The 16,668-nt window shown below is 38.8% G+C and overlaps 1 protein-coding gene across 1 annotated transcript in view; it reads left to right on the top strand.

The window, feature by feature from the left end:
* FBXO11 (F-box protein 11) overlaps nt 1–16,668 on the top strand; it is a 69,750-nt gene that overhangs the window by 51,350 nt on the left and 1,732 nt on the right. The window contains exons 10-21 of the mRNA XM_062490511.1: nt 1,718–1,824; nt 1,910–2,047; nt 9,992–10,209; nt 10,518–10,603; nt 10,685–10,779; nt 11,835–11,957; nt 12,060–12,145; nt 12,552–12,628; nt 12,734–12,877; nt 13,787–13,897; nt 15,032–15,139; nt 16,404–16,512. Coding sequence (XP_062346495.1) covers nt 1,718–1,824; nt 1,910–2,047; nt 9,992–10,209; nt 10,518–10,603; nt 10,685–10,779; nt 11,835–11,957; nt 12,060–12,145; nt 12,552–12,628; nt 12,734–12,877; nt 13,787–13,897; nt 15,032–15,139; nt 16,404–16,512 — 1,402 coding nt within the window. The remainder of the gene's footprint in view (nt 1–1,717; nt 1,825–1,909; nt 2,048–9,991; nt 10,210–10,517; nt 10,604–10,684; nt 10,780–11,834; nt 11,958–12,059; nt 12,146–12,551; nt 12,629–12,733; nt 12,878–13,786; nt 13,898–15,031; nt 15,140–16,403; nt 16,513–16,668) is intronic.

Raw genomic sequence — 16,668 nt, 5'->3', positions numbered from 1 at the left:
AATATAGAGTATTATAGATACAATATGAATGTAATGTAACTACAGTTATAATAACTTATATTATAACTTAGAAATAACCAGGAGACTGGGTTGCTATGGCCTTCCTGGTAGGTGGACTGTCAAACACCACTCACATTAGTCTGATAAAGCGCAGAATTACACACGCAACTTGCTTTTGTTCCTACTTCTAAGTGCTAAACCCCTCTCCTGGAAAGCTGGGGGAAGCTTAAAGAGTCCCTGTGGATAAGCTGCTAAATATGAGCCCTCAGGTAGTTGAGTGGCCAAAAGAACTGATGTGATCCTTAGCTACACCTGTGGGAATACAGGGTAGAAGTAGACTTCAGAATAAAGTGCTCTTTTCTGGTGTCCATAGCAACATGTTGGAAAATTTTGAAACTCTTCAGTGAAAAGTCATACACGGTAAAGCAGGAAACTTCAGTTGTAGTGAACGACACAGTAACTGCAATTTGTTACTTTATCAAGGTGAAAGCTGAAGGAGCAAATTGCTTACACTGAATGTGTGTGTGTATTGGGAATGGCGTACACTGGTATAGGGAGGACTGGCTGCCAAAGCTGGAGGAATTCAGATGAGCAATTAATGTGTTAATTAAAAGGACAACAGCTCTCTAGCCAGCTAACAAGCTTTATGCTGGTTTCTCAGTTGCTGAAAACCATGATGTTAACAAAAGTTAAATATGTTTCTACAAGGTACGTTGTAGTATGTATACATGAAGTTCCTGCTAGTAGAATTGAAGCAAGACTTAATTTAGGGATTTAGTATCACCTGTATTATTCATAAGGTCAGAGTAGACAATCAAAATAATTTCTTTTGGAATTAAAATACTCTCTGTAAATGAGTCTGTGAATTATTTAAGCATAGTCTTTGTGGTGCTTTGCTAGAAGGATATATGAAAACTGACTAATAGAGTAGGTACTGGCTTGCTTATTTAGTAATGTTTAATTGTGGAGAATGTGTGTTACATAGACCAGGTTCCCTTACCTTTCAGAAATAATTGTTGATTTTAGTGGCTGCAGAATTTAACATTGTCACACTTCATGGAGTTGGGAATTGAGCTAATCTGCTGAAGTCCTGAGCAGTTTGAGTCCTAGTTTGCTGGAAAATACTTATTTTCTGGGTTATGGTATGGTAGCTAAAATAATTAAAGGAGTTTTGTAATTCAGCTGGGGAAAAGACCTGTTGGTCTCTGATGTTTATTCTGTACTCCAGATTGTGCATCTGTGTCCTGCTGAATATTGGGTGGACAGTGTGTCTTTGTATGCTACAAAATTATTGTTTGGCCTCTTTGAAGTACTGAGTTGTGAAAATTTCAAGGGAATCAAAACAAGGCAGTAATTAACAGAAAATTTAGTTAGATTTATGTTGTCCTCTGCTGTGAACAGTCAGTATACAGTTGGTCTAACACAGGGAAATAAACGAGTGAGAACTTTCATAAGCATGAATTATTATATAAACCATTGTCCTGGCAGCTGTTAACCATGGCAGGGTGATTTTAAAGCAACTGCTACCATGGCTTTTGCATCTGCAAAATGATGACATTAGTGTTTTTCTGCCAGTGGCTTGCAATGCTTTGGCTCTGTGCATACAAAATCTTTTTAAAATATCAGTTCACACTAACTTTTCTTGCAAAAGCACTGTCAAACTATTTATAAATACACTGTGCTTTGAAGCTATGGTAACTGTACTGTTTTCTTCCAGTTGGCTCTGCAGTATGTGTTAGTGGCCAGGGAGCTTGTCCTACTATTAAACACTGTAACATCAGCGACTGTGAAAATGTTGGACTTTATATTACAGACCATGCACAGGTAATTTTCCATATTAATTTATTTACTTTCATAATGGTGTTTACTGTTCCTGGTTCCTGTCTTAATTTGCATTCTTATTTCACAGGGAATATATGAGGACAATGAGATATCCAATAATGCGTTAGCAGGAATTTGGGTTAAAAACCACGGAAATCCCATTATCAGACGGAACCACATTCACCACGGACGTGACGTTGGCGTTTTCACTTTTGACCACGGAATGGTAACCTATATGTTTTCAAGAAATAAATACAGATGTTGTAGAACTGAAGTCTTCAAATTTTGCCTGCCATTGGAGAAATGTTTTTTTTTAAAATGTGCATTTTTTATATGTTAGTCATAAGCATATACTTTAAATACGTCTACTATTTTTCTCTTGCCTTTAAGTGGGAGACCCTAAAGACGATTTTAGCTGAAAGAGGTTTTAGCAAGCTTTTTCCAATTGATTGGCAGCCTGTTACATTGTATTATGTTGCAGTGACAAAGTGCCTCTTGAAATAGCATGTAAACTGGTAGGCTTACATTTATACTTCATTCTTTTCTCTTTGAAATGGAACAAAAACAAGGTGCTGGATGATTTAGAAATTTTTTTTGAAAATGCTTTGTGGAGGCTTAGTCTTATTTTAATATTAAAACTCAGCGTATGTACACCTTCTCTGGGAAGAGGACTTTAATAGCAGGGAATTAGTTGTGGAATTTTAACACAGAATTTCGTAGCAGAATTCAGGCCTTCTTTCACATGTATGTTTTTTTGTGTTGGGTAAAGCTCATCACTTCCAAGTACACGTGCAGTAGTGAGATGTTACATTTGTAGCCCTTGAAATAGAATAGATTTTTGTCACTGAAATAAAATATTATTTGCTGATTTGTTTTAGGAAAATATTCTGCATGTCTTACAAAGAGTGCCAAATCATTGTTTTTCCTGCTTGAATGACAAAGTCCCAATTCCCCATGCCCAGCTGGCAAAACAAGCAGTTTTCCTTTAGTCACTCTTAAAATGGCAGATCTCTAAGGATACTTTCTTTAGGGTCCAAAAGCTGTTATCTCTAGGTGTAAGAAATCAGGAAAAGAAGCCAAGAGCCCTGCTGGGTTGAGACTAAAGGGCAAGAAGGAAATGCACAGGCAGTGGAAGCAGGAACAGGTGACCTGAGAAGAGCCCAGAGACACTGTCCAGTTGTGTAGGGATGGGGTCGGGAAGGCCAGGGCCTGAATGGAGCTGAACTTGGCAAGGCATGCAAGGAATGACAGGGAAGGCATCTACAGGTATGTCTTTGAGAAAAGGAATGGCAAAAGAAAAAGGCACATACCCCCTCCCCTCCACCATGAGCAACAGCAGTGAAATGAGGAGGAGGCTGAGGTACTCAAAAACATTTTGCCTCAGTTTTTACTGGCAGTCTGTCTTCCCACACCTCTTTATTGGATGGGCCTCAAGGCAGGGGCAGTGGGAGCAAAATCACTCCCGCCATAAGAGAAGATCACATTTGTGACTGCCTGAAGAACCTGAATGTACAAAAGTCTATGGAACCCGGTGAGATGCATCCCAGAGTCCTGAGGGAATTGGCTGATGTGGGTGCCAAGCCATTCTTCATGACATTTGAAAAGTCATGGCAGTCAGGTTAAGTCTCTGGTGACTGGGAAAAGGGAAACATTGCACCCATTTTTATTAAAGGGCAGAAAGGAGGAGCCTGGCAGGTACTGACCTGTCAGCCTCACCTCTGTGCCTGGGAAGATCATGGAACAGCTCCTTCTGGAAGCTGTGCTAAGGCTCATAGAGGAACAGGGAGGTGACTGGGGACAGCCAGCACAGCTTCACCAAAGACAAGTCCTGCCTGACCTAGCCAGTGACCTTCTGTGATGGAGTGACTGCATCAGTGGAGAAAGGATGTCATTTACGTGGATTCCTGTAAGGCCTTGACACATTTTCCTAAATCACAACATCCTTCTCCCTAAACAGTAAAGATGTGGATTGGATGGATAGACTGTTTAGTGGATGAGGAATTGTTTGGATCCAGAGGGATCTGGATCCAGTTGCATCCAGAGGGCAGATGCAAGTGGCTAAATCATGTCCCTCAGTGGTCTGTACTGGGATCAGTATTGTTCATCAGTGATACAGTGGGATCAAGTGCACATTCAGCAAGTTCTAACCCAGACCTATTCAGGTTTTTGATGAGAGTTGGCAGATTGGAAACAGCATTAACAGGAAATCCACTGTGGATAGAATCTAGTGAGACCTTTCTCCTTTTTGTCCAGATTACTGGGGAGGCAGAGATAAAGAATTGAGGCAGTGCTAGTTGTAGCGGTTGGATTTGTGGTTTTCTGGTTTCAATAGAAGGCAAACAGGTCACAAGGCTGCTACTTTTGCTGCCGGCATAAAATCTTGCCAGGGGAACGTGAAACATGGTGGGATTCTGCTGGTAGGTGCCTCTTCTCCACTCTAATAGTTGCATCCTAAAGATCATACTTCTTCTGTGTTGGGCAAGATTGCACCAGCTGAGAATGCCCTGCTGGCAGCCCTCTTCTGATGGATGGCTTTACATTGTTTTCTGTTCTCTAGAATGATGTTTGGCTGGTTTGCAAAAAGTGGTGGCAGATGTCTTTGGTTTATATTATCTCATTGTTTGGACTGCATGAAGCTGTGTTAACATACTGTACAAGCACTTCTAATCCACTTCAGTGGGTAGTACATATATCCATACATCCCTTCAGGACTTAAACAGGCTTGGAAACATGGAATGAAGTGATTTCAGCTATAGAAAAACTGGTAAAGGAAAGTGCTTCAGCAGTTCCTGCAGGGGAGGTGTCTGTGTGTAGGCTTGAGCGTTAATTGGAAAGTCTGGGCAGGAGCTGCTTCTTGTTTAAGTACTGAAGTATAAATATTAAATATATGAGTACTGAAATACTAAAAATATTAAAAAGCCAGGCTGAATTCACTTGATTAATTTTAAATAAAAATGTATTTGATCTTCTTTCTTACCAATGAAATGCCTGTTTTAGAGCTGTGATCAGTGTGGTATCACAAGCAAAATGGAATAGAAATAAATGTTTCTCTTTAGTTTAAGAGGAAAAGAAGCACATTAAAGAGAATGTGTGAATAATATTTATCTCAGCTGCAAATATTATTGAAATATTTCATAGTCATAAACTCCTTTGAAAGATTCAGTCCCCCCATGTCTCAAAGTCTGCTTTGGCAGCATCTTCTACTTTTGCATCATATCTAGTGATAGAGTCAATGAAATGACATAATTGTCAATGTTTGTATGCTTGTGACATAGTATCCTTCAGATGCAAATCCTATATTCCTAAACAAATTAATGGATTTTGTATTTTTGCTTCTCTCACTTCTCTTCTGTTACTTTCTGTAATGTTTTTTTATATTGCTTGTGACTGTGAAGTGGGATAAGTGCATTCCAGTGCTGAATTCCTACCCTACACATTCTTTTCCCGTGGGTTTCTGTGCTGGAGTGATGTCTCCAAAAGGTTTAAGAGTGCTTTGTTTTTCAGTTTCATGTTCTCAGACTGTTCTTTGTGTTTTGATGCTTGTAGAAACTTAACCTCTTATTTCTAAACTGGTAATATCCTGACATTTGTGACAATCCTTAGTGCTGTGACAAATACGTAACAAGCTGGCATTAAAAATGCAGCTTGGCATTGACAGGCCTGGGTACCTTACCCTGACCTCCCAGGTGCCTGAGATGATGAGTTACCAGGCATCTGTCATAAGTTGTATTTTGTAGTTGTATGCAAACAACAGAGAAGTTCCAATTTAAAGTAAGAATAAGCATAATTTTACAGTTTAAATCTGAGCTCTAGGCAAAACAGTTTTCATTTTCATTGCTCCCAAATGAGAAGCTTGGGGGTTTTCTTTCTGATAGAACAAAAGTGTAGCAGCATGTGTCTAAGTTGGGTGATCATGACTAGTTTACGTCTCTGTCTTCTAAATACTGCAAATCAGATCATTTTAAAGAAATGTGTATATAAAGTCCAAAAAAATTAAGCATATGCCAGATGCTATATGGACTGCATTAAAAATTCAATTTGCCTTTTGCTGTGTGTAAAAATGAAGGGTTTGTTTTGCATCTTGAATGTGATTTTTTTATGTTGCATTTGAATTTTCATAAAGTGCACTAACTCTCAAATAAGGACCCTTCAAGGGTTTAGAAAGCAAATTTTTATAAGCATAAGCAGTTACTCTTTTTTTATATTGGTTTCCTGTTGCCTTTTTTTTAGATCTTGGGGTTTTTTTCCCCTACCCTATTGGGAGTACCAGAGTCAATAAATATTTGGAAAGTGTTAAATCTTACACAAACATATCTTTTTCTTTTAATACATGTGTTGTTCAAACAGTAATATGAAATGCCTCTGTTTCTGTAATGGAATCTTCAAAACAGAGAAAGAAAAAAAAAAACCTTTTAGAAATAATGGGGGGAGAAATCTTCTGAGAAGAAAAGCAGCAACAAAATCTCATCAAATAAAAGTTTTAACTCTAAAGCATTTTAAAGCTGTGTTTTTTAGACAAGCCAACATGAAGAAAGAAAAAAGCATCCAAGTTCAGTTACTGAGTTAGACATGATCTAAAACATCTTCTGAGTTTTTCCAGCTATCCAGGATCCCATCTTTGTGATCACATCTTTTTCTGTACAATGTGATAGGAACATCAGCATTATCATTCCTGTGGCATTTGTTTCTGATTCCTTTACCTGCTCAGATCTTCCCAGGCTGCAGCACTGGTGTTCTCCACACATGCTGTCAGTGTAGCTGTCATTTTGTGTCCACAGCTTATGCTGTGTCTGGTATTGTAAACAAATTTGATGTACAGAGCTGCTTTTTAATATTTAGGATTTTCAAGCAGAAAGCTATTTGGTAGTTTTGTGTGAGATTGTAATACTTTCTCCACGTGCATCCATTATTCCTTATTAATCATAGGGGCCTCTTTTTGCTTAGCAATCCTGGCACTGTCTGGTGCTGTCCCCTCCCGGTTCTTCTTCTGTTAGCTGTTGAATTATAACCAGAAACCCTCACAAAGTCCAAGTCAAACACCTAGCACACTTTAAAGCCATTCCTAGAAGGAGGTAGAGGCAATATAAGGCTTGCAGTCTCTCCCTGTAGAGGAGGGGTTGACCTTCCTGACCTCAGTAGGTGCCTGGCAGAGTCTCCCTAAAGGATGTAGGCTTGAGCTGCCCAACAAAGCTAGACAGAGCATAAGGGTTGGGCAGCTCGAGTGTGCTGAGAGGATCAGCTGTGTCTGATGGTGCTAACTTGCTATAGCTGGAGCTGGCAGTCAGCTTTGTGTTAGCAGTGTTGTGAACCCTGTGAATAATAGGTCATGGAACTCCATACTTGAAAACACAGTTTTTGTTTTAAAATAATACTCACTGACTTTCCAAAGACAAAATGTTGCCTGAAGCCCTATGTGTTTTTTTGGGATTCGATCACAAGTTCATTACCTCTCTTAGAGAGGCTGTAGTTCAAAGGCACAGTAATGCCTCTTTAAGGGGTGTGGCTCTGGTGGCTGAAAAGATAACCAGGGATTGCCTGGGGGCATCTTAAAGACTGAAGCCAGTATTAGCCCTTTCTAGGGGGTAAATTTGGGCCAAAAAAAGTTGTTGGGATCAACAGAGAATGTCATAGGAAACGGAGGCATCAGAAATAGGAAGTCTGGGATGAGGTGGTTGCTCAGAATGGTGGAAGAGCATGTGTTTCTGACAAACAGCAGCTCTGTTGGTTTAGCTGACTCGAGTTAACAGTGATGCACACAGGTAATGGTCAGACTTGGTCTCAACAGATGCAGAAATCCACTGGCTTTAACTGCATCAACCCAAAGCTAGCCCTTCAGCTTAAGCTGACTCTGGTTAAGGTGGACTGGGCTCTTTAATGAAGTTTCTCTTTATGGATGTTGAATGTTACGGGATCTTACGTAGTAGAAAGCCTTGACTTTCCAACCCACTAGTCAGGCTTACAAAGGAATCTGAGATGCAGATTTATTTTGTTTTAGTCTCCCCCTTTGGAGAAGCATTTCCTTCACACATGCTTACAGTAAATTCCCACTTTCTTCTGAATTGGCAGTCCAGCATTTTTTAAGCTGAATACCGGTGCTTGCTGAAGCTTATGGAGATCCTGCAGGCTACATGAGAAAGGTCTGTTTGCAGCTTCTACCTGGAATCCATTTCATGTGTGATGAAGCACACCTGAAATACCCCTCTTCTTTCATCATGGTGCCATAGTCAAAAACATACTTGACACTCAGAGGGAGAATAATGTGTGAAGTAATTAAAAATACGTCGGACCATATTTAGTAATATTTTAATTTAAAGTGTGTATTCCATCAGGAGAATCAGGCTTGTTTTTATATTCCAAATTGTCATTTTAGGTAAGTTTCTCTGAGGGCTTCATTTTAAGTGAAAATTAGGGGGGGAAAAAAAGTGACTCAGGATAAAAAGTCAAAAGACTGTTGGCATGAAGGTATATTTCTGAGATCTTTGGATTTCCCTGTCTGTTAGTGTGTAGCTTCCTTGAGAACTCTGAAACCATCTTGACTTGCTTAGGATTAGATTTCTTCAAAGTTCTTGAAAAATACATACTTTGAATACCTACAGAAAGTAGGTGTCTTCCGTTTGATTTTATTTGTACCCAGAGGAGTCTGAGGATCTAAGCTGTGCATATGGATAGTACTTTTTTGGAAAATCTTTAATTCATGCACTGCCTTACCTGACTGAAATCTTCAAAGTAGGGAGAAGAGCATTCTGCCTTGATTTCCTCCTTAAACAGGATGTATTTCTGATTTTTTGTAGTCAGCGTTTGATGGCAGTCCCATAGCAATTCACAGCACAGTGAAACAGAGTGTTGACTGCCTAGGTTGGCAGGAAATTGAATAATTTCCACGTGATAGGTAGTAGAAACTCCAGGCCTGAGACATTCCTGGTAGTAGGTCATGTGAGCATGCAATCCAGTTACTCTGAGCAGTAACAGGAATGGGGGGAGGTGGGGTGTTTTGCTTTTGGGGTTTTTCTTTGTTTTTCGAGGGTTTTTTGGGTTTTTTTAGTGATTGATGAGCAGGTCTAAATAACTAACTTGGGTGGCTACAGGAAAAATGGTTCCTGCTGGAGACAGTCTTGGGTTAGAGCTTTTAGAAGCTTGTATGTAAGCAATCAACAAATTACAGTACATCACTTGGTGATTGTCTACCATCTCCAGTAAGAGATTCTTCCCGTCTTTCAGATTAGCTTCTATTCTTCTGGTTGGGCAAAATAGGCATGAAATACCATTAAAGTTCACCTTAGGAATAGGTTGAATTTTAATATTAAAATGTTCTAGGACCATGTTGAGGAAAGTCTGTGAAAGAGCTGACACAGGGCCCTGGAAGTAGAATTGGAGAAATTATCAGGCAGGAAAGAATTATTTTGCCAGATTAATTTTCAGGTGGGCCACTTCATGGTGCTGCTCGATGGTTGGCATGGAAGGTGTGTGCCTGGGATGGCTTTGTGCAGTGGCCTTTTTTTTCCCCTGCCCATATCAATACTGTTTATAATGCTCTTGTTTATATACAGTTGTGTTATAGGTCTACTGCTACTGTTACAGTGTCTCAGTGTGCACCATTTTAAAAAGGGGAAAAAAAGGAACAAATTGTACCACTTGGCCACTCAGACCAGCCCAACCCTGGAAAAATAACTGAACTCCCACATTCATATTATTTATTCTGACCCATTGTTACAAAGAAATTTGAAGCACACTTCTTCCTAAAGAAATCGTATTTTTGCCAAATGTATATATTCTCCTGCTCTGCAAACAAGTAGGTAGTCTTCTCCATAGCACAGTCCTTTCTGTGTTTGGCCTGTGGGCTTTATGGCCTTTAGAAAGGAGTCTGATCCTTAGGAGCTGCTGAGGAAACCTGATACTGAGTCCTATTCAATGTGCTATATCTAGAGTTGCCATTTTTTCTTAGTATTCCATGAGCAGTCATAAATAGCAATACAAACACAGTGTCTCTGAAACAGTATTTTATTTTTGGAAGAATGAAATTATATAGTGTCAGTGTTGTTTTAATTAGCTATATAAGTACTTACATGTTGTCAATTTTGGTAATGTTTCCTTTTAAATGAGGACTGAATTTAAAGGGGAGGGGAGGGAATAACCTTCATTTTAAAAAGGACTGCATGTTTTATGTCTTAAGGGTTATTTTGAAAGCTGCAACATCCATAGAAACAGGATAGCAGGCTTTGAAGTGAAAGCATATGCCAACCCAACAGTGGTGCGGTGTGAAATCCATCACGGCCAGACCGGAGGAATCTATGTGCATGAAAAAGGAAGAGGACAATTCATAGAGAACAAAATCTATGCAAACAATTTTGCAGGTGTTTGGATTACCTCAAACAGTGACCCAACAATAAGGTATTATTTTCCACATTATTATTTTATTACATAGAAGAGATTTGATGGGGATGGGATAAGTGCACTTTAATTTAATTAAATTATGAGGAGCTGTAAATACTCCTGTATATGTAGAAATGAAATTTCTGTGTTCAGTTGAACTGCATTTTGAATTTGTGTAGGATTGTGTAGAGGTAGGATTTTCTCAAAACAACAGAACATAGGTTCTTTATTTTAAGTCTGAATGGGGTACAGCCCTGGCCACTACATACATATGTAGTATTGTACAGCGTATTAGACTAACTTCATAATGTTGATTTTTTTCTTAGGGGCAATGCAATTTTTAATGGGAATCAAGGTGGTGTTTATATCTTTGGTGATGGAAGAGGCCTTATTGAAGGAAATGACATTTATGGTAAGCTGACTTGCTTGCTGCATATTGATTTCTGAGAAAAATGAATGTATAAGTTGTATTGAATAATGCTTTTGTTGACAGGTAATGCATTAGCAGGAATACAGATTCGAACAAACAGCTGTCCCATCGTTCGACACAACAAGATTCATGATGGTCAACATGGAGGAATTTATGTAGTAAGTGCAGCCTAGGACAGGCACAGATATGTGTTCTGTTTTAGAAATGTTGGGGGAAGGTACCCTCTGAAATGTTTGTGCTTACAGTGCTTGAGCTTCTTAAGTTATAAACCAAGTTCATGGTAAGCAACTGAAGCCAGTGCTGCTATTTAAAAGATTAAGGCTTTTATGAATGGCACTAAATTATTCTTACTACAGAGTAAAATATTTAAAATGAGATAGATTACAAAATTTTATTGTTGCTTGGTTGAAAGCTTTTTGAAAAAGCTTAGTTTTCATATTAGTATGTCATAATTTAAAAAAAAAAAAGTCTGTTCAGCTCTTTTGGAGTATAATGTGTTTACCACTAACCTCATTGAAGACTTCTTTTTTTTTGCTGTCTTCAGGATGATAGAAATTGCAATTGTTGTATTGAAAAAGTGGGGAAAAAAGCACAATTCCCAGTGTGTGCAAGGGCTCTGCTAACTGAAGTGAAAGAGCTGTCAGGTTCCCTTAAGCAATACCAGATGTTCAGAAATATGTGTCTGTCTTTCTGCCAAAGGTTACCTAAGGTCCAGCTAATGCTGCAAGTGTTCAGTTTCATGTCTTCATTGAGTAAATTTAACCAGAACAGCTTCTTCCCCTGACTGAGAAAACTGTTGTTTGACCTCTGAGCCCAGACATGTGGTGGGGATGGTGACCTTGAGAGCCATGCCAGCTTTTTGTCCATCTGGGGGACAGAGCTGGCTGTAGGCTTGAGCCAGGACTTTCATATGAGTGCACAGCACTCGGGAGGCACCTCTCCTACCAACAGCCAGCAGACATTTACAAATACCACTGCAGAGCCTTGAAACAGAATGATTTACATGCAGGGTGTTCTTTGTTTCATGGCAAATACTCAAAATCATTATATGCTGTTATGTAAAAAAAAAAAAAAAGTGCAAAAGCTTACTCAAGTGGAAAGGAATTACTTTGCTACAGTAAAGACGCCAGGGGTGGGAGGGATGGGTACAGCAGGAAAAAAAAGTATTGGTGATTAGCAGATTTTCTTAACTTTTAAACCATCTTGTATTTAGCATGAAAAAGGACAAGGCGTGATTGAGGAAAACGAAGTTTACAGCAATACATTGGCTGGAGTCTGGGTGACAACAGGGAGCACTCCAGTCTTGAGGAGAAACAGAATACACAGTGGGAAACAAGTGAGTTTTGCTCTGTGGTTACAAGGGGGCCACAGAAAAGAAAGTCCTGTGGTTTTATGCCTCATTACTTTGGAACTAATAATGTAATTCTTGATGTGTTAGGTTGGAGTTTATTTTTATGACAATGGACATGGCGTGTTAGAAGACAATGACATCTATAATCACATGTACTCAGGGGTTCAGATAAGGTAACATTTATTCTGATTTTTTGCCAAAGCAGATGTAGCTTGTTATGTGCTCTATTGTGTCTTTTTAGTTGTTCTTGTCATTTTGTTTATAAAAATAACTTTTTCTGAAAGCCGGTATGTCAGAATACTCTCTGCTTTAACCTACAAGAAAGTTACCACAAATACAGCCTGGGTATTGACTGAAATGTGTTGCCAGTGAAGTCTGTAAAGCTAAATTTAAACATTCTAAAAGCACGTTTACATGTTTGGAAAGAACTATATTTTACTAAGATTTTTAAGCAGTGAGATCCATGGGACACTTCTTTAGAGGTGTGTGAGATGTCTGGCCTTGGGATATAGTAAATGACTATAAATTACTTCTTTTTAATGACTTCTAAATTACCTCTTTGCTTACATTTCACTCTAGAACTGGAAGCAACCCCAAAATTAGACGCAACAAGATCTGGGGTGGTCAGAATGGTGGTATTCTTGTCTATAATTCTGGTAGGTTTGTTTTTCATGTTTATCCAAAATTGTTTGTGTTCTGTGGTGTTACATTATCTTCTCATTTATTATATTTTTTTCCCCCCACCCTTCCTTCAATTTTAGGGCTTGGATTTATAGAAGACAATGAAATTTTTGATAATGCAATGGCTGGTGTATGGATTAAAACAGACAGTAATCCTACACTAAGAAGAAATAAAATCCATGATGGAAGAGATGGAGGCATCTGTATATTTAATGGGGGAAGAGGTAATTTTTTCCCATACTGGTTTTCACTGAATATTCTGGATAAGAGTTAAATTCCAGTTTAAGCAGTTTTATTTTTAAAGTGCTCTTTAGAAACACAGCTCTTGTCTTCTGAAGTGATAAAATAGTTATAGCAAACATACCCTAATGCTTTTTAGCCTTAATTACATTAGTAATACTGAAATCTGCGGGAGGCAGAGAGGTAATTAATCTCATCCAAGATAACTGTTAGATTGCTGCTTAGGACAGTCCTTTTATCCCATTTGCTCTTGTAAGCTTTGCCATTTGACTGAAACACAGTGTTGGATTCAAATCATGTAGTCAAAATCATGCATCTGAGCAGTTTAGGTTCTGCCTGAGTGTCCAAGATTCAGGGAAAAAAAAAAAAAACAGATCTTAATGGAATCTTTTGTATACTTATAAATTCAGAAGTGGTCTGTGTCTGAAGTCCCCTGACTGTTGTGTGTCCTGGCAATAGCATTGATAATTCTGTAGATAATCACTTGCTCTCAGTGAGCTTTAATTTTAACTCAGTATTTTAAAGTAATCTTGTCCTATAACAAAAAAATGCTTGGCTTTGGCAGTCTGCTCATTTTAGAAGACAAGGAGAGGTATTAGAAGAATTTGGAAAGCAGAAAGACTTCGTTTGCTGCAGTGGTGCCTGTGATCACAAATTCCAGGCTGTGTGCTGAAAAAATACACTTCCAAAATTATACACTGAGGACTCCTTTAAACTGGTATCACTGATGTCAGTGCTACTGGTGCATATTCTCCAAATGAAAGGAGTTATTAGCAGGATTTTGACACATAGATCCTTTGAAAATATTTGAAAATATTGAAAATATTCACAGAAAGATTACAGGTCAGGAAATGCTCCCAAGCTCAAATGTAACATTTGTTGGTCTGCCATAGGTCTTCTGGAAGAGAATGATATCTTCAGGAATGCTCAAGCTGGTGTTCTTATCAGCACCAATAGCCACCCTGTGCTAAGGAAAAACAGAATATTCGATGGGTTTGCTGCAGGTTTGTGCTGTTTAAATCAAATTCAGAAGCTTAGAGTGAGCTCTTAACAAAGCTTACTCTAGTTTCTTTACCCCATGGTTTTTAATACCTTTCAGTGTATTCTAAAAGTCATCTGAGAATTCAGAATTGTAGTCAGAGTGTATTTACAGCAGTCCTGGAATTGCAGCATGTTGAGAAATGACACATATTCTGTCTTCTTTTTTTTTTTGTGAAATACTTATAATTATTTTATTTTAGAAGCAATTGGAAAAGTTGTCTAGGATGTATTAATAGTTGGTGTGCTGGATGCTGGTATTGAATATCTTTTCACTGCTTTAAAACCTAGGAATCGGAGCTAATACACATTTTAAAGAGCTTTGAATTGCATCTCAAGTTCAACTTTCTCACTCCACAAAGTTGAAAAATTATAAAAATGAGCATTTCTTGGTCCAGAAGAGATGAAGAATGTTTAACAGTGACATTTTTGCAAATTTACTGTTTAATCATCACAGTTTCATACGTCTTGCATTCCATTCCATTCCATTTCATCTGAAATTGCATTCTTGAGTTTTCTCCCATCTTTTTTTCAGAAGAAGCAAGTTTTCTGAGAAGAGCCTCTAAAGGTGTTGTTTCATTGTGGTGGGGGGGAAGGATAGGTTGTTGTCAAGAGCAGTCCCGGAAAAATTACTTGGAAGACATGGGTTACTATTAAAAGCTAAGAATTAAAGAAATGAAATTTAGGTGCCCATCTTGAGAACTTTTTAAAAAATGTATTTTTAAAGGGTAAAAGGTATGTGCACAAGAACTTGCTCTTACCACTCAAAAATCATATTCCCTTTGAAAATAAACATGATCATAGTACCATTTTATTATTGGATAAACCAGTAGTGTGTTGTTCCTCCCAGAAACCATGCTTGCCAGCAGTAGCTATTTGAAAAGATTCAACAGCAGCATTTGAACCTGTTTTATAACAAATTACAGTACAGTTTTGTAGCTATGTCATTTTCCTTTCTTCCCCTTGAGTTTATGACAGCTAAAGATAAACCCAACCAACCAACCAAGCTGTAGATTACGAGAGAGGAACAAATGCACAACCCCCAGGAATTTAACTTTTCCACTCTCTTTTCTCTCCTTTGTTCCCCTGACCCACTAAAGGTATTGAAATAACAAATCATGCAACTGCAACATTAGAAGGCAATCAGATTTTCAACAACCGTTTTGGAGGTTTATTTCTAGCATCTGGTGTCAATGTCACAATGAAAGGTGAGTCCAAGTCCTCCTGGCTTGTGTTTGGTCACTTGTTTGGTGCTGGGTCTTGGGTTTATGATACCCTTTGTGGCTCACAGCTGGTAGGTACCTCCTTAAGCAGAGTTGTTGACTAAGTTTCAGCTGAAGGTAATGAGCCACATTAAGCTGTGTTAAGGTTTTTAGACAGATGCCTTCAAAGGTAGCTTAAGGTTTTGCTGTCGTACTAAAATTCTGTGATCAGCTCTTCTGTCCCTAAGTCACTTCTGAGCTGTTTCCCTGTCTTTGGCCCATCTCACACTCCAGTTCTGAGTGCAATGGAAAGTCTTTTTCTCACAAATCCAAAATCAAGTGTCCAGTAAAGAAATAGGATCTGAAAGTATGAACATTCACAATCCCAAACACCTTTGTTTATTCAGAAAATATAAACAGTTCACATATGAAAAATTCCTTTGTATAGTGGGGAAGTATGCATGGGAACAGGATCCTCTTGGTTGAGATGGGAATGATGGTTTGAATGCCAGACAGCTCCAGGAGGTTATTCAAGAAAAAGGTTCCATTTGCAGGATTTTTGCATACTTGTAAAAATCTTGTTAAACCCTTTCCTGTGGATGATCTGCACCTCTTAAAACACAAGCTATGGCTCCCTGCTTCCCAGTACCTGGGCTTCCTGATTGCATCACTCAGATGCTGCTGGGAATGGGCAAAACTTTCTGAGGAGCACTTTGGGACTAGACAGAAGATCAGGTAGTTGAGTAACAGAGAGTCAAATTTGCTGTGCCTTGGACATATCTTTGAAGTACAGGAGCTGGTCAGACCTAATTTCCACTTCCATTGTGTTGGAAAAGTACCTTATTCTTAAACTTTCCTGGAGAAAGAGCCATCTTTTTCCTCTTTCTAAGGGATGCTTAAAAGGTCTTATGGAAAATGAGAGGCTTTTAAACATTGGGTTTCAGCTCCTCAGCAGAAAATTTAGGCCTGTTAGGAAGGCTTGTGTGTCTCTAAGCATTTATTAACAGCCAAGATCAAGAACAGTATTTAAATGGAGGCTATCAGGTGTTTCATGCCACATCTGCAAAGAGGAACCGTTAGTTGCTTCAGGAGTACATGGCACTCTGGGCAAGTGGGCATTGAGGATTTTATATCCTTAAATGCCAAACTGAAATGCGGGTATAGAACTAACTGCTCCTAATGGGCCCTTTACTTCAGTGCCTCAAGGGAAATAAAAAAAATGTCATTGATCCAGATGTGATTAGTTGTGGATGTCTTTTCCCCCCAACAGATAACAAAATAATGAACAATCAAGATGCCATAGAGAAAGCCGTCAGTAGAGGCCAGTGTTTATATAAGATCTCAAGCTACACCAGCTACCCGATGCATGACTTCTACAGGTAACAGGTTCTTTCCCATCACCTACAGTAAGACTTTCCAATAAACCCCCTTTCTCTTCCAGCAAGGCCCCTAGAACGGTTGCTGGGTGTCAGTGAACACACAAACGTGTGCTCTTCCTCAGCTGCAACAGAAGAGGATTTAACAAATTCCCCTTT

The sequence above is a fragment of the Cinclus cinclus genome, chromosome 3 (assembly GCF_963662255.1).
Source record: "Cinclus cinclus chromosome 3, bCinCin1.1, whole genome shotgun sequence".
Lineage (NCBI taxonomy): Eukaryota > Metazoa > Chordata > Aves > Passeriformes > Cinclidae > Cinclus > Cinclus cinclus.
This window is presented reverse-complemented; position numbering and strand designations above follow the sequence as displayed.